General features: G+C 35.4%; 1 protein-coding gene across 6 annotated transcripts in view; it reads right to left on the minus strand.

The window, feature by feature from the left end:
• Positions 1-21,826, minus strand: part of SLTM (SAFB like transcription modulator) — a 44,631-nt gene that overhangs the window by 14,274 nt on the left and 8,531 nt on the right. For 3 of the 6 annotated variants that reach the window (XM_027123149.1, XM_027123147.1, XM_027123151.1), the window contains exons 3-9: positions 18,052-18,116; positions 15,203-15,400; positions 14,254-14,301; positions 6,594-6,621; positions 4,782-5,250; positions 4,112-4,161; positions 1,845-1,963 (exon numbers count right to left, since the gene is read on the minus strand). In XM_027123149.1, coding sequence (XP_026978950.1) covers positions 1,845-1,963; positions 4,112-4,161; positions 4,782-5,250; positions 6,594-6,621; positions 14,254-14,301; positions 15,203-15,400; positions 18,052-18,116 — 977 coding nt within the window. Of the gene's footprint in view, positions 1-1,844; positions 1,964-4,111; positions 4,162-4,781; positions 5,251-6,593; positions 6,622-14,253; positions 14,302-15,202; positions 15,401-18,051; positions 18,117-19,090; positions 19,095-21,826 lie in introns of those variants that run through there. The other 3 variants (XM_027123152.1, XM_027123150.1, XM_027123148.1) reach the window with 3 other exon arrangements.

Below are 21,826 nucleotides of genomic sequence, written 5' to 3' on the forward strand. Positions count from 1 at the left end.
TTAGATTTGGGTCAAAAATTCCCTATCAAAGGCTCACCCTGAATCTCTTAAAGATATTAAAACAAAAAGGGTTAAGTTCCTAGAAAGTGTCTAGATAAGTGTTAACACTTTTCTATAATGGGTCTTTCAAAAATAAAGAATCTGCCACATGTAAAAAAGCAACCTTAAAAATACACCCTAGGACTTCCCTGGTGGCGCAGTGGTTAAGAATCTGCCTGCCAATGCAGGGGACACGGGTTTGAGCCGTGGTCTGGGAAGATCCCACATGCCGTGGAGCAACTAAGCCCATGCGCCACAACTACTGAGCCCGCGCACCTAGAGCCCATGCTCCGCAACAAGAGAAGCCACGACAACGAGAATCCCATGCACTGCAACAAAGAGTAGCCCCCGCTCGCCGCAACTAGAGAAAGCCCGCGCACAGCAACGAAGACCCAATACAGCCAAAAGTAAAAACAAATAAATTAATTTTTTTAAAAAAACACCCAAAAGACACACTTTCCATCTATGTACTTTTAAAATGTATACCAATATAAAAGTGACAAATAATTTCAATTCTATAAAATGAATAAGAGAGACAAGGCAGGGGTGGATGAGTGAGAAGCAAAGCGAGAGAGAACGATGTAGTGCTGAATAAATAGGAACAGGGACGCAGTGTCAGGAAGAGGAACGTAAGGAATTTAGGAGGCTGTATGGTGTGGGTAGCTGGTAGCTATCAGCTTTTATCTCAACTCTGGGAAACACTGACTTGCCCCAACAACAGCTTAATTCTTAAGCCCGAGGTCCTTGTTATAAGTACATGGTTTCCTAATATAGTTTTAATCCTAACAAATGCCAACATCAAAATACCGTTTTTACAGCTCTAACAATAAATTGTTGAAAATAGAACCAAAAATACACCACAGCTGATCATGGGACCACAATTCTCAGTGTTCTGTATCTGACATCTACAAGAACCTCCTTAATGTGCAGGTAACTCTCTAATTAGAAGAAGAAAAAAAAACTCCTAAAATCAATAAGATAGATTTTTGTAACACTCATTAACGGCTATTTACTGTTAATGGTCATTAATTTAATAAATATTTGAAAGCCTACCATGTGCACACATAGTATAGTAGATAAAGATCCCTGCTATCAAAGAGTTTACAGCAGAGTAGGTTATATACGATGTACCAATATATTGTACACTAAAATGTAAAGTAGAAAATAGTGAGTACCCTAAGGGATGCAGATCAACTGCAACTTAATTCAACAGACATTATTTGAATATTCAATTCATTTAATCATTGACTATTTTTCTCTTCTGTTAGGGCTCCCCTCATATGCCAGAAAAAGTTCTCCTGATGAACCAACCACAGTAAAGCCTCCCTTTGCTAACACCCTGCACTCTTCCTTCACAGCACATATCAAAACTTCTGATTAAGTTTCACCAGTTTTACATTTTTCACCACCACTGTACTGGAATTTGTATAATGAGAAGGACCACATCAGTTTTGGGGTTTTTTCCCTCATATTCTATATCCCATTGCCTAATATTAATCTACCTATATTTTCCAGATGACCAGATCAGCCTCAGCAATTCTAGGTCCAAGAAATATCATGATGAATGTGATGAATCAAAATCCTTGGCTTAAATGGGCTCAAAATATGAGCTCTTAATAGAAGATTCCCAGGGCTCAGAGTGAGATTATATGATGAAACTCACCATTACTACAGAACTCAATAATTATGCCTGTAACAGTCCTAAGAGAGACAAGAAACTAGATTTTATATATACTGTTTTGAATATAACCTCTATTTAGAATGGAGATACCAGAAAGATGGATAAAAAGGTAAAAAGAATGTACCTTTCCATATTTGCCAAAGAGGTTCTTCAAATCAGCAGCTTTGGTATTAGAAGAAAGTCCACTAACCCAGATATTTTTAGTTGAGCTTCCACTGCTACCACTAGTACTACTTGTACTTCCTAGAATAGATTTAATATCAGAAGTTTAAGTACCTCAATTGGAATTTTTTAAAACACAATTATTAGGGCCATATTCTTCCAAAATTATAATACCCTCTAATGTTAATAGTACAACTTTACTACATCAAAATCCTACACATCTATTATTAAAATCAAACACAATAAGAGATAATACAAACATGTCTGAACATTTGTACATTTCCTACTGCACGAATTTTAAGACAAAGTAGGCAAAAAAAATAAATTACATGTCTTGGACTTTTGCTGTTAAGCTTAATAACTTATACTCAACCACTGCACTGAATACAGGGAACCAGGAAGTAGTCATCTAGGAATGTACAGACTGCTTAATTACCTACATCTGTGGTGGGCTTTAGCTCCTGAGAAACTTGGGAGCGCAAAGGGAAAAGTCAAACAAAGGGATAAACTGTTTTCAAGCATCTGAATGTTTAATAACAAAGACTAGCCAACCACAGTTCACCTTCATTCTCTATCAGAGAAAGGGTAAGAGAAAGTGGGAATTACATGCAGCTGGATAACTCTGTATTTAAAAAAAAAAAATCTTCTAAAATCACTTACAAAAATAAGATCAGAGACCTCAAAATCCTTTAGAATAGGTAAATGGTTATATGTATTATTTCTGCACTATTTCCATACACAAATTATGGTTTCATACAGATAAATGCCATTTCTTAAAATACAGGCCTGGTCAGTCATCCTTCAGTGCTTTACTTCAAATGTGCTATTATAAAAAAGGGATTTTCATTCATTTGACTTTACTTGGAAAACAACTCTTACCCACTCTAAGGGAAACAGTATCTAAGCAAACAAAAGTAACAATTTTTATAACTTTGCATTATTGGAGTAAAATGTTTAATGCTTTAAAAATTACAAGCCACAAGTTTTAGTTGAAGAACTATTGTCAGCGTACTTATGAGACAACACACGCCTGACTCAAATATTTTAAATATTAATGGTTGCTGCATTTGTGTTCTTAAGAAATGTAGTTATCAAGTGATCTGCTATGAAATGTTAACTGGAAGTTTATGTATCTTTTTTATTTTACCAGTAACATTTGGGCCCACGTACTTCTCTAACTACAGAAAAAACAATTTAATGACAGGAAAAAGTTAACATTTAATTAAGACTACACTAGTCTTCTAAATTTAAAGGATAACATTTAATACATTTATTATATCTTATCCATTAACCAAACTGTAAGGAATGTGGGTAATGCAATTAATTAATTGTCAATTACTAAGCCAATCACTAAAATTTCTAATTATTAAAATATACCAACAAAATATACTAAAAAAAAGGATAAGGAACACATTACTTTTTCAGGCACTCGAGGCATTTTCAGAATCTGTAGTACCTAAATGGTGTTATTTTCCCTTAAAATGCTTTTTGAGAACACAAGAAATATTTTTCAAGTATACAGCATATACAAGATGACACTAAAGCACATGACCAGGAGACAAACTGAGACTTCCCAGTAACAAAAAGTAATCAAATAATGCACCTTTAAGCTCACAAAAATTAAAATAAAACTACTTTTCTACATAAAACTCTCATCAATGCAAAATAAGTCAAATAGGAAGTAAATTCCGAAGAATTAAAATACTGTATAACTGGCTATTAACAGAAGTGTGCCCTGATTTAAAGAATCAAGAAAGTAAAACCAAATGTTAGGAGACTGACTTTCTTTCAGCTCCACAAATATACACGAATACTGTTTATACCATATTTCCTACTAGACAGAAAGGGAAAAGACTGTGGTGGTGTACAGGGGTTAAAAGTGACTGCAATCAAAGATAAAATACTTGAAATTATAAGAAAACAAAATATCTGTTATATGAATATTCCATACAGATGCTTAGAACACAACGTAAAAAACACAGACCAAATATATTTTAAGCAAATTCATACCAGTTTTCAAATTAAGTAATTAAGAAAGTAATGCTTTAATCACACTGAGAATTTGCTATAATCTAACTCCATTGTTTACATAAAGGCCATCGAAAAATTTTAGTATGTCAATTTTTGAGGACTAAATAATGTCAAAGGAAACAAACCCCAGGCAATTATTACTTTTTAATGAAAATATGCAATTTACCACTGAAATAAACAGGGAAAGAAATCCATTACCTTTGTCATCTTTGGATGATGTCTTGCTGTCTTTAGATTCCTTTGAAGAGCTAAAGAAGCAAATCACCAGAAGAAAATTGAAAAAAAAAAAAAACAACACAACAGAAAAAAACAAAAGAACAAAAATCGAACAGCTTGATATCGACTATATTTCAAATAGTGCTATTCATACAAATTAATAATTCCAAAGGCCTAGATTAGGTTATTTGAACAAATGATTCCCTTAGGATTCTTGGACTGATTTTCCCCAAGATGCCTGAAGATCTAGATTTTCTGACAATTCTATTCAGTGGATATATGGCCATCTTCTCCAGATTTCAGGACTGGGACTTGACTTCATTTTGTGTTCTTAGGACTGATAGTTGTTCATTAACCATCATCACAAGGATTTTTAAAAATAAAACACAAAAAAATTGTCAATTTGAAAAAAAAAAACAACAAAAAAACCAAATATATGCTGACAATTCGACAATGCAATCAGTAGGACACACTGCATATTACGAAGATCTTGAATTTTTTTTTAAAGTAACTTATGACGATCAAAAATATTATAGGCAGGATCATAAGTACTAATTACTGTACATGGTCTTGAAGCCACCCCCTTAATGTAGAGTGATCTTATTGAATGCTGGAATTCAGTATCGTAAAGAACTGACATAGAAAAACAAACCTCTTTGCTTGACCAGAGGCCCCAGTAGACGAGGGCCCTTTCTTCAAAGTATCCTTTTCTTTGTCTCCAGATTCTGCTTTCTTAGAACTTTCTCTGGCTTCCTTCTCGACAGGATCACCCTTCACGCAGTCTTCCTTCTTACCATCTTTATGGTTCGCATTCATCTCATAATCCTTGCTTTCCTTCTCCGGGCTCTGTGCAATGACGTCCTGCCCATCTTTTGGCTTACTTGCTTCAGAATCTGTAATTTTCACATTTTTACCTGTTTCTAGGAGGTCATCACCATCAAAATCCAGAGTGATGGCATCTTCAGCCTGGATTGTGACCGAGATGTTGTCATCCTCAGCTTCTTTCACAGTCGTATTAGCTTCCATCTCTTCATGAGCTGTGTGATCAGCCTCAGCTAGGTTCCCTTCTGAAGGAAGAGGTTTAGATACTTCTTGTGTACCATCACCAGAACCTGCTATATCTAAGAGGATTTAACAGGAATAAATACGGCAAAACAAGAAGTTTAAACAATTTCATATTCATAAGCTAGAATAGGACCTAGAAAATATAAAGCCAGTTATTAGCACTGATGGAAGGTTAGGAAGAAAAACACAAGGGTATTAACTAACATAAACAATCCTTTACCCAGGATCACTTATTCTTCATGGAAAAAAATGATCTCTAAATACAAATACCAAATAACAAAAGTGAAGAAATGGTTCCATCCTGAGGATACCAGCTCTTCATTTCTGGTTATAAGTTAATGGCATATGGAAGATTTTTTTCCTCCATGAGAGAGTGACAAATGTGCAGATTTGGTATTCAATGTTCAAATTATCTTGGGATTTAACTCTTGTGACCTTCATAACTCCAATGGTGACGTCTTGAAAGGTCACAGTCTGAGGATACCAATCGGTCTTCAAAGTATTCAGGGCCTCATCTTTTTCACTCTTCTTATTCAGTTCTTGTGTAGTCCAGAATCACGTGGAAAACTGCTACAGGCGGCTCCAAAGATGGCCTGCTCCATTAACGTTTAGGAAAGTGGTTATTTCCAGGCTTCATCCTGTCCAGTCAGTCCTGCAATTACCATCTTCAAAGATGTCTTGCATTCCCCCAAAATAGAAAGGCTTCGGGCATCTGAGATTTTCAGCTGGTAGCTTTACTTCATCATTTCTTCTAGGTTTTTTATTCTTTCTTGCTTAGAACCCTGTTCCATGTCCTTTCTAGTCCAAAGTAGGAGGATCCTTTGACGTCTTTCCAAGAACTCTTCCATAAACCTCATACTGACCACGTATTTTGCTACTGGTGTCCCTGCAATTGTATTGGATGAGATAGCTCTCCTAAACTACTGAAACTGTCAGAAGACTGTACGAAATTTCTCTAAGCAGCAAACAAAAAGTCAGTCTCCTGGTCACCCAACATTTTTAGGGCTAATTGTAAAATTAATTATCCATTACATACAAGGACTCCCAATAAGCACGTATGAGTTACTGCAGTGCCAGTCCTAAGAATGTAATCAACTTACCGTATGCTAGGAGTTATTTTTAAAAATAAAATTTAAATTGGGTTAAGTAAAAAATGGCATTGTCCACTACAGTAACTGATATGTACCATTAAGTTAGAACATATCTTTAAAGTGTTAAAAAAAATTAAAACCAATTGAAAAATAAAATCAAGGTGCTACTTTAATTCACTAAGTTGATAAATTTGAAAATAAACTCATTTCAAAAATAAGACTTCAAATAAGGAATGTTTTATTTTCACATAATTTACTGTTTTTCTAAATGTCACCAATTTTTAAACTCTACTTAGCATCAAACATACCTTTCTCATTTTCTTCTTCCTCACCATCCTGAAATTCAAAGAATAATCAAATGTAAAATGAATTCATTTAAAACTGGATTTCAGTAATAGTACAAGATCTATCAAGTTTGATTGCTGAATGATTTAATAATATTAGAGACGCCTATCACTAACAAATACAGGATATTCCAATCAGAACTGAACCAAAACACATTTACAGAAATGTAGCATATGTCTGGTATACATGATTTTACACAAGGAAACAGGCAAATCTGTCAATGATTATATCAACAATGAACTGGATTACTTAGTTTCACTACTCAAAACTAGTTTAAATAACCGGACTCTTACTCATATCAAAAAGCCACTAGGAATTCCCTGGCAGTCTAGTGGTTAGGACTCGGCGCTTTCACTGCTGGGCCTTGGGTCCGACCCTCCGTCTGGGAACTAAGATCCTGCAAGCCGTGAGGCGCGGGCCCCCCACCACCCCAAAAAATGAGGATGCAAAAAGACGCCAATAAAAAGCCTGCCCTGATTATTTTACATGACTCGGCTCAAAGGCACTCTTAGGGCACACTATTCAAAATGTACCAGAAAATCTAACATGAAAACATATACTTTTCAAGGGATGGAATGCATATTAATAAACAAAATAAATAAACAAAAAACACTCCCTTCTTAGGCATCTCAGAAGTAAGAATGACCACAAGAGTAGTTTCAAATTCTTCATTCCTTTTTAATCTGTTAAAATGAATTCATAAGCTGTCTCATATACAATAGTGGTCAGCCACTTTAAAAATGGTATTTGTGCTAAGGTAATCAAAACAAGTAACACAATTTTTTAAATGATTGGCTTTAATTTTAAAATATGTGATATTTCAATTTTAAAATTTGTGACATCACGTAATCTAAAATTAAGCATGTGCTGGCTTGAAAACAAGAATAGCACAGAGGGGAAAATCTTTATTTACTCTACACCAAGCTAATACTACAAAAATAACTGAATTATAGCAAAATAGAAACAACATTTCCCAAAATTAAAGATCATAACAAATAAGCTAGTAATATGCATTATAATCTCAGTAATGGAAAAAAATTAAGGAATGTTTTAACTTATAACTTTTAAAATAAAAGCTGAGTAGAAGTAGATTGTTTTTAGTCAAGGTGGTGTGAAGCTACCGTACACGAAGCCTTAGAGTAGTGGTTCTCAAACTCTGAGTCTGTATCAGAATCCCCTGAGGACTTGGGATTGAGATTGAGATTGCTGAGCACCAACGCTAGAGTTTCTGATTCAAGTCTGGAGTAGGGCCTGGGAATCTGCATCTCTAACAAGTTTCAGTGATGCTGATGCTGGTCCAGGGACTACACTTTAAGAACGGTGCCTTAGAGCGACAGCCTAGCAGGGAAATTAGACTGAAGGCAAAACTGAACTGTAAACAAAATTTTAAATGCCGCATTAATCTTATAACACAATTTTAGATTCATATAAAAGCATGCATTCCTTAAAAATGTCAAATATTTTACCATATGCTCAAAATTAACATTTGGGTAACACACATATTTCTGAGAAGTCATTTTTAAAATAATTTTTCAACTTTAAGTTAACACATAAGTGCCCCAATTAGGGAATGACCAATTGTACTGCAAACTAAAGTAACATGAAGGAAACTGAAAACACTAAAACAATTAAGCCATAAGCTTAGGAAGTAAAATAGTCCAGAACAAGTAGATTACTGACTGACAGCAATATGAATCCTATTATTATATAAGTCCATTATACTGTGCTCTAATAAGCTCCTAATTGTTATGCTGGAATTTAGTTTTAATCATTACATTTCTAATGTGCAACATTTGGAAAGGAAAGAAAAATGCTTTAACTTGGGTGGAGTGGTAGGCAGTGGCAGCAAAGGAAGGATGAGTTATGCTGGAATTACTGATAAGTCTTTTTCTCCCAAACTCTTTTAGTCATTTATCTCAGAGGGATAAATAAACTGGAATATCTCAACTTTTACTTAAAAGCAGAATAAAGTAACTTAAAGAATGCAACTTGCCTCTCCTTTATCTACCTGTGATACAACAGCACACCACTTCCAAGATATTGTTTTAGAGATGCAATATTGATATGTTCAAGAAAAAAAAAATGGCCAAAGTATTTATTAAAAAATACTGTGATGTAAAAAACAAAATCTTTCTGCCAATTAGAAATGTTATTTCTAGCTGCTAAAATAATTGGTAAGGTTTGCCTTACTTTGCTCAAGAGTTTTTAGGTATCTATCCTAATTACTCAACAGGTCTTCTGAAGGGTTTCACAACTTTAGTTTCTCAAAATAGTAGTAACACTAGCCTTATTACATATACTTAAATGTCCCTAGGAAAGGAATCTGAGCCAACTTCCAGAAAACAAACTGATTACAATGGGGGTGAAGCACAAAAACAACTAGGGTTAGTAGAAAAGATGAGCCACACACTAGTGCATATTTGCGTTATTGTTCAGTATGTGCAGTAAACATAGCACTCACTACTAAGGTTAAACCATTCCTTACAATAAAGAAACAAACCAAGAAATACAAGAAAGACAGTGGAAATTTTTCCCTGTAAATGATATATAGGCACAGACATGTACCTTATTTGAAAATAATTTTCCTCCACTGAAAACAGATGTTTTTTCAGAATAAGGAATATGGTAAATAAGTAACCACAATGAAAAGCATCCTTTTAAATTAACTACTTTTTGTGCTAATCTTGAAAAAATGTATTTCACATATGAAAATGAAAACAAATGTCTATAATGTTCATGTTGTTTATCTTTGTAATGGGATCTACAACCCTTAAGTCAAATGTGAAAATTAATACAGAAAGCTTCTCTATTTTTATTTCATTCTAGGAGCAGCAATGACTCATGAGAGGTAAAGACAAGCCTAGGACTTGTTTTTCAGTTAACAAAGTGTTTCCTATATACCCAGTCTATTACCTTCCCCTAGGTTAATCTTGTGATACATGTACTTATATGAACCAAGTAAGAAGACCTCTTCTGGAAGGCCTCCTTTCCCCTGACTTGTATATAAACACTGTATTCAGTCTGACTAATTTACAATAAACCTTCAAGATAACCCTAAACCACTACCTGCTATCTATCTGGCAATACGCTAAAGACTGTGGGAAATACAAAATATCTGGCACATAATAAGCACTTAACAAATATTTGTTGAATGAATTTACTGAATAAATGTAGTGTAAGACACTACTGTTTTTAGGTGGAGGGACTGAACTAACTGCGCACTGTGTAAGTACAATGGAATTCAGAAAACAACAATTACGAGTGTGGAGTCATTTAGTGAAAAGAATACCAGACTAGGCACCATGAGATGTAGTTATTTATTCTGTCTTTACCACTAAAACAGTTTTACTCTGTGGTAGTGTCATCTACCTAGGTGAATTTTACCTATAAAACAGAGATAGCATATGACCTAAATAGGATATATAGAATTAAATAAGATAAGGGGTGTAAAAAGTTCTCTGTCAACAGTAAAGCACTACATGAGAGAGAGCTTTATGGAAGAGACAGATAAGTCTGGCTTTGAGAGGTATGTACACTTCGTATGACAAAAAAAGGGAAGGCCCTTCAAGTTAATGAAACATTAGGGGCAAAGGCAAATGGAAAAAGGAATATACATGATGCAATCATAGAAGATTGACAAGATTGACACTAGAGGAAATTTTTAAGAATTAAAGCATTACCAAATACAAACATTTTGGAGAAAATTTTCCAAACAATTCTCAAGTAACTGATACCTTCAAGCAAGTAAAACAATTCTACAAGTAACCACTAACTACACATGTACTATGTGCCAGGGTATATGATTGATCTTCACATCACTCTAGCAGGTAGGACTTACAATGTTCATTTTACAGACATAGAAATTGACTAAGAAAACATGCCGAAACTCACAATATTATAAGTAACTCACAGAATGCAAACCAAATTCTACCTGGTATGACAAACTGCTTAGAGGCTAACACCTGAGAGCTAAAGATTTAAGCTTCAAGTCAAAGCCTGAAGACTGGCTTTAAATAAATATATCCCTATACAAAGGCACTGCCTATTTACTTATATTTTTAAAAACAAGGAATAAAAGGATAAATCCTGAATTTTAGAAAGTTCACCAATAAGGGGACGGGTGAAGGGGACTTTTTTGAATATATCCTGTCTCTTAGATTTGACTTTGGAACCATGTAAATATTTTAAATAATTATAAAATTAAATTTAAAATTATAACTTTTTATTTTGAAATAACTATAGACTCACAAGAAGTTACAGATTAAATTTTTTTAAAAACAATACTTAAACATTGAAAATAAAATGAAACAAGTCAACCTAAATATGTATTAGTTGGTGATCACACAGAAGACTAGTCTAAAACACAGTGATTTGTTTGTTCCTAGAGGGGTACAGCCTTAGGAGAGATACAACTGGGGAGAAAAACCTTAAATTATTTTCAGAAATCACACTGGTGGCGGTGTTGGTATTATCATTCTAGGACTATTGTATATACACTGTGAGATAAAGAAAATAATTAACTTAGAAGTATCCTTATGAACTCAAAATCTATTTTATCTTAGAAGTAAAAACCAACAAAAACAAGCAAACAAAAAACACATTCTCTAGCACTGTACATTGAAAAGGCCTAGAAAACATGAATAACCCAGTGGCAATGAATACCCCTACCATGGAGATTACTGTCTTGAAATACCATTTACCACTAAAAGGAAAAAATGGCTAATTACAGGTCTGGAGCAGGAAATGGAACATCTTTACCAGAAAGCACAGAAGCAAAGACTACTAGGATCATGTTGAAAGGACTCAAAAGCCAACTTGAAGAGGTTCTCACTGGCTACAGATGGGACAATTTGAGCATTAATAAGGATAATAACTACAATGGACTGAAATACATTAAAAATATTTAAGTCCATGAGTTCAAAATGAAACTATGGGAAAAAGAAAAAGAAAAAAAAAAAAAAAAAAAAGAACCTCATTAGTCACTATTGGAGATGCTCATGAACCAGCTCATTATTTTGAAAATTGGTAAATAAAAGAAAAATAATCAAACATATATCCCGCCTTTCTTTGTAAATGGTACCACAGGGTAACCAAATAGCAGGTGAGAAGTTTCTCTTTCCAAGGAACATTCCAGCTAACAAATAAAGAAAAAAATGACAGAATTAGAATATCACCACTTTGATCTCCCTAAATAACCAGTGCAGTATGGATCATCAATGATTGGTACCATCACCAAGAAGATACAGTCAAACATTATGTGTATCCAAATAGAAGAATACAACACTACCTGGGAATTAGCTGTATGTCTTGCGGGGATGGAGATGGGGGTGCAGGAATCAGATAGTAAACCTCTGGATCCTATAACCAACTTACCAATTTACAGGAAATACAGTAAACAGAGTTGAACGAATCCATAGGAATGTAATCAGCAAAATATACACTTTGGAAGCTCTATGACTTGTCAAACTATGCTGCTCTTTTTGTAAATATTTTTATTGAACCAGCCATCTCCATTCATTCACCTAATGTCTGTGGCTGCTTTCACACTACAATGGCAGAGTTGGATAGCTGTGACAGACCATATGGCCCACAACGGCTAATGGCCTTTTCTACCTGGCCTTTTAAGACAAACTTTGCCAACTCTTGTTCTATAGGATAAACAACTCAATTTCTTTAACAAATAAGACAGTAGGGGAAAAAAGATGGAGAGAAAACCTAGAGATTAAAAGAGGCCTAAAAGACATTTCAATCAATCACAATGTCTCGATCTTACTTGTATCTGGATTCAAATAAAACCTGTTTTTTAAAAAAATTTTGGACAATTGAGTAATTGAAGATATTAAAAATCGTGTTTTAGGAGTAATAATGTAAAAAATAAAAGAGTTCTGAAATTTTTTAATTTTTACATACTGAAATTTTTAAAGTGAAATACGATGTCTGGAATTTGTTTCAAAATAATCCAGAAAAGCGGAAGTGAACAGAGGTATAGATGAAATAATACTGCCCGTGAATTGATAACAGCAGAAGCTGTGTGATGGGTACACTCTATGCAGTATTCCTTAACACACGTAGTAAGACAATACATTCATTAGTCATGTTTAGAAGCATCAGATCATGATGGAACTCAGATACATTCATATATATTTCTAGATATTCCACTAAACATCATTTAGGAAGAGGAAAAAGGTCATTTTACTTAAAACTTCTCTGAAGAAGTAACCTCCCTTTTGATATGATAAAGCTAAACTTGCCCCTTGATGAGAAGTATATGTTATTTCATTCTCAGGATGGAATGGGAGCAAGGCCAAATCTAGCCCATAAAAATTTGGAAAAATTAGAAAAAGGCACTCATTCCGTAAGATACTTCTGTTAAATTTCTACAATAAATATATAATCTATTATGAGAATGGGGACCCTTAGATGTGATGCTTTCACACACTCACAACCTGTGCAACTGTAAGAGAGGCCCTTGATGAAAATTTAAAAACTCGTTGCCAGAGAATATGAAGAGTTCAACTTTACCTTTTTGCAAATTAGTAATCTATAAAAGGTACTCCTCCAATCTGGGAGTTGATCTTCCTCATCTACTTTTCATCATTCAGAAATGAATGTACCTGAGGATAGTACGGGGGACAAGTCTACAGACTTTCAGAGTCCTAATATTTCCTTCCTGAATATTCCAAATTACCAAAAACATTCCTCCCAGAAATGCAATTTCTCCCCCATTGAAATAAACACAGAGAGCCAATATATAGCCTCACCAGCATTTCAAAGGCAAGAGAGCTGCAGGAAAGAAGGCATGACCAGAGGCAATCAGCTAAGCAGTCTGTGAATATACGCCCCATTATACACTCTTCCAGTAAATATTAGAATGAGGAAAAAACACAGCTGGATCACTATTTTTTCTAAATCTAGTAAACAGAGGGAACCCCTATCTCTATTTGAAAGTATACTATTTAAAGAGGGTACATGAACAAGGCATTCTTGAGTACAGATATGAGAAAAAGACAGGATAATTTTTTAGTAGAGAAATTGAGCTATAAATGTGTTTACAGCATCTGTACGTCATACTTTAAAATGTACACTATGCGTATCACATATACCAAAAACAAAATCTAATACAGACTAGAAGAGTTGTCATTTTCTACACACACATACACATACATACATACATACCCCAAGTAAATTAATTGAACAGAGATTTTTATCATTTTTATACTATGCCCATCCTAGGAGTGTTAAATTAACCAAATTTTAAAGCTTTGAAAAGGATATTAGTACTTTTAAATGATTTATTTTATACCAAAGTGACCAAAAAAAATCAAGGAGTGTGAAGGCTTCCCAAAAGACTGGTAACTAGAGTCATGTTTTATACGAAGGATAGACTGTTTTTATTTTTATTTTGAAAATGGTAGGAACCTTGTTGTAATAACTTCCAATTACCTCTATGGCAACAGAAATTTCAGCTGCCACTTTAAAGTATTTTGTATACACCACATAAGTAACTCAGTATTAAATTTAAGGCAGTTTTATGAATTAAAGAATTATGAAGTCAAAATAAGATTCCTTTTCCAAGCCCTTCCACCCACAATATCAAATTCATAGGACTAAATGTAAACTTACTTGGGCTGTTAGAAAGGTATCATCTTCACCTTCTTGAGCTTCAATTTCCTAAGTAAAAGGGTATACAATAGCTTTGCTTTACAAAATATCTGGGTAACATGAGAATGCTTTTATGCTATACCCGATTATCATGTGCCTCGTGTTCTGTGCAGGGTCTATGGATACCATGGGTCCTAAGTCAATGCTTAATAATTCAGGCTATATTTTTTATGCCAACAGAAACGCTTAGTCACATTGATAAAAGAATTAGAAAAATGTCCTTCATGAGCCCTTCATTTATTAGGCTAAGTAGAACGAAGTGTTCTAAGCATGAATACTGACCCCCTAATCCCTTGATTTTCTTAAGATGTACTAACATACTTCAAAGCAGGACAAATGATCTATTTCATTCAAAGAAAAGATTTAAAAATTATATGCTTTTAAGTTAAACCTTCATAAGTAATTTCCCCACCCTTGATGACAACCAAATAAATGCAAATTAGTCTTTTATATCTTCTAAAGTAGTAAAAACAAAACAAACCAAAACTACCACCTTATAATGTTAGCAAGGTCAGAGTTAGATTGGTACACTCATTCATAGTAGGGTAGTAAACAACTTAAATATCCCAAATTAAAGGAGTAGCTATCAGACACATAGAAAACAGTCTAATAAACTGTGGTGTAACACAAGAATTATGAAGTCATTATGATATGTTATGTGAAAATATTATATAGAATAGCAACTTATGGCATGATAACTACTAGGTAAAAATATATACATATGTGGAAGATAATAAGCAAAAATAAAAGGGTCATCTTAGATGGTAGGAGTCTGAGTGATTTATAAATAACTTTAAAAATATATTTTTTTTAAAGTTCTGTGACTTTCACATTGAACTAGAAATATACGTTTTTATTATTTAGTACTTAATTTATCTGTGTCACGTTTTAAAAAAAACTGGCTAAAGACCTGACTTTCGATGTCCTCTTTTTCTATATCTTCTATTGCTTCTGCCTCTATTAATTCATGAGCTCTCTTGTTCTCTTCTGCAGAAAGTAACTCCTTGGAATGCACATTTTCTTCTTCATTTTCACCAAATTCTTCAGAGTCCTTTAGTTCGTCACTTCCATCTTGTTCATGTGCCTCTTGATGCTCCAATTCACAGTCCTTTTAATGGTAAGAAAATTTGGTACAACTCGAGGCAAAGTACTATAGGCTATCCACCAAACCTTTTTGGTAATTTACATCTCTAAATGTTTTCACTTTTATCATATTTTGACATTATTCCCAAAGTCAAAGTTCAATCATTTTATAGGACACACTAACTGTGTCTTTAAAAATAGAGGGGGTCTAAAACCAAGGTCATTAAACTACGCATCTGAGTTCCCAAATCTCTTACACTGAAATACATACACACTAACTGGATTGCTCTCAAGTTCCAGTTGTTTAATATTTACCAAATCACATACTTGTATGAGCCATCCTTCAAGACACGGCTTCAAAGAAATGACTTCTTTTCTCCACATGTCACAGTTTGATTTAACTTCAAAGACCACGGAAATCTTACATACGATAATATAAAGTTTATTTCCAATTAATAATAAGGAATCCCAACTGTTACACCAATGTCTGTTCTTAGAAAATATGCAAATAATTAATCTAAATGTATTAGCTTTGAAATCTACCACTATGCCACAAAGCCGATTAAGCAGGGGAACATAGGTTGGGATTGCCTCTGTGAAAGAATATCTGTTTGCCCTTCAAAGTTTAAGGATACAAGGGTACCTCAGTAGAAACAAAGAAAAGCAGCAATGTGCCTAGTTCCCTCTTTGATTAACTGCAGAGAAAGGGTTGAAAGCAATGAACATCCCTTCCTCCTTTGCTATTCTCACGGTACATCTAGCAGATTTAACAAAAAGTTTCTGAGTTAAAAGGGGAAAAGTGCAGGGGTATAACTATTAATCATTCATAGCTGAACTGCAATGAGTGAATAGAAATTTCTGGTGGGCACCGAGAAGAAATACGATTGTTTTGGAATATGGAGTGCTTGGGGAGCAGGGCGTCTCTGGGACAGAGGTTTAACCAGCTTCACTACCTATGGGTGGAGGAACGTAGGGGATTGAAAATGGAGTAGGTGGTTGGTTATATGATGGTGGAAGAATAGGTGCAAAACAAAAGAAAATCACAAGGGAAGTCACTGAGGGAACTTCATCTACTCTGAAGTGCCAACTTTGACCATTCTCCTCACCTATAAGTAGAAGTAATTCCCATAGTATTCATATATCTAAGCAATAGGTGATATTTACCCACCACTACTGTATAAATTCCAAAACTGCCAACTCTGAGAAACAGGGAAAGCATATTCACTTAATTTCTATCAAATTCATCACATACGTGGATACTTCCAAAGGGAAAAAGAAATATAAAGAGAGTGAAGATATATTTAAATAGTATTTTTTTAAAAGCTCTTTTGTTCTTCTAGACATTATGAGACCAGGTTCATTTAATAATTACACAAAGGCAACCTCTGCAGTACATATAAGAGACAGCAATATTACATCTCGTAATGTTTCAAACGACTGAAACATTTTTATGAACTGAAGAGCTGAAAGGAAGTTAGAAATGTGAAAACTAAAAGAGTTTTTACTAAGGCACAATGCTTTTCCAGCTTATGGGTAATTTTGGCTTAATCATGCACTCACTAGTGAAGATAACTAGAGAAAATAAGAGCAAAGGAACAAACCTAATGGAAGATATACCACAAGGATAAAAGAACACAAAGACTGAAGAGTTCTTAAATGCTCAAACGAAAGCTGGTTACAGACATGCAATCATCAATTTTAATGGATCCCTGAGCAAACATTTCCTAAACTATCTGACTGCAGGGCTAACTCCTCAACCAAACATCTCTTTCTCTCTGTGCCTGCCCTCAAAGTGCAAGATACAAAGCGTTGAGACGCATGGTGCTGTGTGGCTTGTGTGTGTATAACGTAGGGAGGGTAGAGAGCTAGACCGTAGGAGAGATGGGTGGGTGAATGGACATGAGCTGGCTTCATGGTGGAGCACACAGACATCCCAAGATGTTATGGCAATATGGCCTAACTGTACACAGAAAATGGAAATACATGGGGTGTAAATGTACATAAGTTAAGAGGAACTATGCTCATTAAATAACTCCTGCAAATGCCACACTACCTAAGATCTAATGATCAGTAAATAGCAGATCACACTTCATTAAAATGAAAACAAAAAAAAAAATCTAACTATGATTAAAAATAACAGTAATATAGAACTGCCACAACCTCAATTAAAATTAAAATACTTCATATTTCTGGTTGGTCAGTTTTAAAGTACATTCTTTTTTAGCCAATAAAGACCTGGCTTATCTTTAAAGGGCAAAACAAATTTCTTAATCTGATCTTCACCAAGTAGCAACACATCAGCAACTCTCTCCATTTTAGGGACTACATTTTTCTAAGTTCTGTTTGTCATATACGAAAGCTAATGCGATGGGCAGTACGTTGTCCAGGAACTAAGATAACAATTGTCCTGTAGCTGTTCCTTCGGCCCCTATGTCTCGGATTTCTACTTAAATGCTCTGACAAACATTTTTTGCTTTGTCTCATTTAACTAAAGATAAAGTTATTTATTATATTTCTCAACTATGAGAATTAATAAGATTGACAATATTACATAAGTCTCTATCATTATTTTACCTACATATTTCAGTGTCTATTGTTCAAGTAAAATGCATGAATTCATCATGCAAAATGCTAGGCTCAAAATAAACATCTTAACCTGTGTAATTAACACTTTACCTTGACAAAAGCATCATCTTCCACAGAAGCATCTCCACTCAACTCATCTGCTTCCTGTTTTTTACCTGCGAAAGAAGGAAAATGGGCTAACAACCAATATTTTATTACTTCAAAAGCAAAAAACATTCAGAGAAGTTTACCCCGAGGTACCACTCTCCACTCCCAAATCATCTGACAAAGCGAATGCCAACTGCTTATAAACCACCTGGCCACAGCTGTCCCAAACAAAAAAAAAGCTTTATTAACAATGACATGCTGTTTCATTTCACTAAAATAAACTGTACAATTAATCCTACATATGAACCCATCATCTTAACCGACTTGACATATGAGGTACATTTTTTACACCACTCAAATTCTCTACCTCCAATTCTCCCGGAAGTAGCAGCACCTTTCAACAGTTCTCTCCTATTTGTATACATAACCAGACATCTGATAGCTAAATTCAAGACTCATATCCCCCATAAAGCCTTCCCTAAGTTCTCCTTGTCAACAAGCTTTCTCTAAAATAAAATTCTCACACTTGACACCTCACAATCCATCAGCTGATTAGATATTGCCTTGTACTCTCAAGTACATCTTGCTTCACCACTTAAAAAAATACCTTAAGTACAGCGACTGCTTTTATGCTTATTTTGTGTTTCTCCAAAGGCCTAAATATAAATAGCGCTGGGCGCTTAACATAATGACTGATTTAACTGATTTAAGGCAAGTAGAAATTACTTCAGACCAAAAACTGTTAAGAGCTTCTAGATAGACTACAGGCCTCCCTGACCTCATCTTCAAAACTTTGCAAACTGGTGGTTGGAATTTTAAAAATGTTTTCCACATCAGAAAAAAAAAAAGTTTTCCACAGAGCCAAAGCTAAAAGTTTGTGTTTTCAAGCTAGTCCACAAAAATCTACTAGTTAAATAACCCATAATGTATCAGAAATGCTGTAAAAAAAAAAATCACAGCTGCTAAAATTTTACTATTAAATTTTAAAATTTTTACTGATTTTGAGAGGTTAATGATTCTTTCCTGAGGCTAACTAATCAACCTTTCCTTTGCGTAAAACAGGCGTTGCCATGTCTCAAGCTTCCACGACCCCCAGAGTAGAGGGTTTAGTTGTGAGGTAACTGTAAGAAAAAAGTTAGGATGCCTCCCTTTCCCATGTCTCCTCACCAGCTCCTATCTTCCATCTACCCCCAATTTGAAATCCTTTCCATGAATGAGAGATAAAAAGTGAAACAAGGGCTTCCCTGGTGGCGCAGTGGTTGAGAGTCCGCCTGCCGATGCAGGGGACACGGGTTCGTGCCCCGGTCCGGGAAGATCCCACATGCCGCGGAGCGGCTGGGCCTGTGAGCCATGGCCGCTGAGCCTGCGCGTCCGGAGCCTGTGCTCCGCAACGGAAGAAGCCACAGCAGTGAGAGGCCCGCGTACCCCAAAAAGAAAAAAAAAAAAAGTGAAACAAGATACTGGTCCTTTCCAAATACGTGAAAAGATTAAGAGTAAAGAGTTTTCTTTTATCCACTGAGGTAAAAGAGGTCTTCGTGTCCCTGAGGGCTTGTGTGAATCAAAAGAGAAACAAAATGTTGAGCTTAGTGGTATTTGTATTTTAGAGAAAATACAAATTAGAAGTTACTACAAGGGCAACAAGAGAGCTGTTCCTTCCTTACAAAAGAAAACAGTATCAGGTGAGAAAGAGCTCACTAAACTGTTTTATCACGTTTAGAGAAAGTTCCATAATATAAAAACTTTAAAGATGCTACCTTTGAGAAGAAATAAGCTTTTTAAAACTATAGGATTGGGACTTCCTAGTGGTCCAGTGGTAAAGAATCTGCCTTCTAATGCAGGGGACGAGGGTTTGATCCCTGGTCAGGGAAGTAAGACCCCACACGCCACGGGGCAACTAAGCCCACATGCCACAACTACTGAGCTGGCGCACCACAGCTACTGAGCTGGCGCACCTCAACTAGAGCCCGCGTGTCACAAACTACAGAGCCCATGCACCACAACTACAGACCCCATGGCCCTGAAGCTCGTGCACCACAACGAAGAGCCACAGGGCTCAACGAAGATCCCGCGTGCCGCAACTAAGACCCAACGCAGCCAAAAATAAATTAAATAAATAAATAAAATAAAACTATAGGATTCCACCTCCCAACACACACACCACCAAATAACCTATAGAGTAGAGCTTTTGGGTGAACTCCTTCAGATCATTTGCAAATATTATTTACTCTTCACAAATATAAAATGCTTTACAATTTGCAAAGCGCTTTATTTTTTTTAATTTATTTTATTATATTTTATTTTTGGCTGCATGGGGTCTTCATTGCTGTGCACGGGCTTTCTCTAGTTGTGGCGAGTGAGGGCTACTCTTCGTTGCAATGTGTGGGCTTCTCACTGCAGTGGCTTCTCTTGTTGCGGAGCACGGGCTCTAGGCATGCAGGCTTCAGTACTTGTGGCTCGCATGCTCTAGAGCGCAGGCTCAGCAGTTGTGGCTCACGTGCCTAACCGCTCTGCAGTATGGGGGAATCTTCCCAGACCAGGGCTCAAACGCGTGTCCCCTGCATTGGCAGGTGGATTCTTAACCACTGCGCCACCAGGGAAGTCCCGCAAAGCACTTAGAAAAAAAAGGTCAACTGATTTTTCCTAGCACCCCATGGTACATAGGGCCGGTAATCACAACTTTACAAAAGAGAAAACGAACCCGAGGTTATACAGCTTGCCCAAAACTAGTAAATGGCATTGTCAGAACTGGAAGCCAAGGCTTCTCTTTTCCAGTCTTAAATTCTTTCCACTTCATCTTACTATGACCTACTTAAAAGACATTATTCTAGTAAGCAGTGGTTAATTAACTCAATTTACAGATACCATCTTTGAAATGGCAGCCCTCATCATAATGACAAGCTACATCACTATCCATGGTGAGTTTCACTTGCCTTAGTTTACTTAAAGGAAAACCAAATTACACTACATCAACCAAAACAACAACAGCAGTCACTACCACTGCTTAAGCAGCTTCCACAGTGCAGACACTAGGATAAATGCTTCATATGTATTAATGCATTTATTTTATCCTCTTAACTAGCCCCATTTTACAAAACAGGAAACTAATGCTGAAAAGTTAATCAGATTACAAAGTTAGTAAGGGTAGTGCTTCAGTTTAATCCCAGGCCTATTCCCACTCCTCAAAAACCACAAAACCATTGATGTTCAAGTAGCTACAATGTGCCAGTTGTTAAAAATGTTATCTCTTTTAGCATGAACACAGGCTCCACAAGCCACATCCATAAAATTTTAAAATGTGAGAGTCACAGAAATTACGTAACTTGCCCCATGACAAACAGGCAACAAGAGGCAGAGGTACACAAAAAGGTCCAAGTTTGCTATCCCTTATTGTTTTTAACAGATGTATCACATGAAAGCACTGGACACAATGTGTCATAAGCTTGTAAGCATAAAAACCACAAGGAGGAGATTTTCAAACATACAGTGATGAAACTTTAATAATAACCTGATAGGTACATAATATTTAAGAAAACTGACATTTCACACACTAGTTTTTGACTCCTCTCATGATCTGTAACTCTGCACTTGTTTACACATGATGAATTAGAAACTATACTGTAATTTCTTCCTTTATGAAAAAAAGTATCATCCCTCCACCATACAAAAATAATTCACATCTTAAAAAGCTATGATGTTCATCATCCAGCCCAGAACCTAGTACAATGCTATATAATAAGTAGATACTCAAGCATTATATATATCCTGACTGATAATGGTG

Source organism: Aethalodelphis obliquidens, unplaced genomic scaffold (assembly GCF_003676395.1).
Source record: "Aethalodelphis obliquidens isolate GAN/ISIS:26980383/991018 unplaced genomic scaffold, ASM367639v1 scaffold26, whole genome shotgun sequence".
Classification (NCBI taxonomy): domain Eukaryota; kingdom Metazoa; phylum Chordata; class Mammalia; order Artiodactyla; family Delphinidae; genus Aethalodelphis; species Aethalodelphis obliquidens.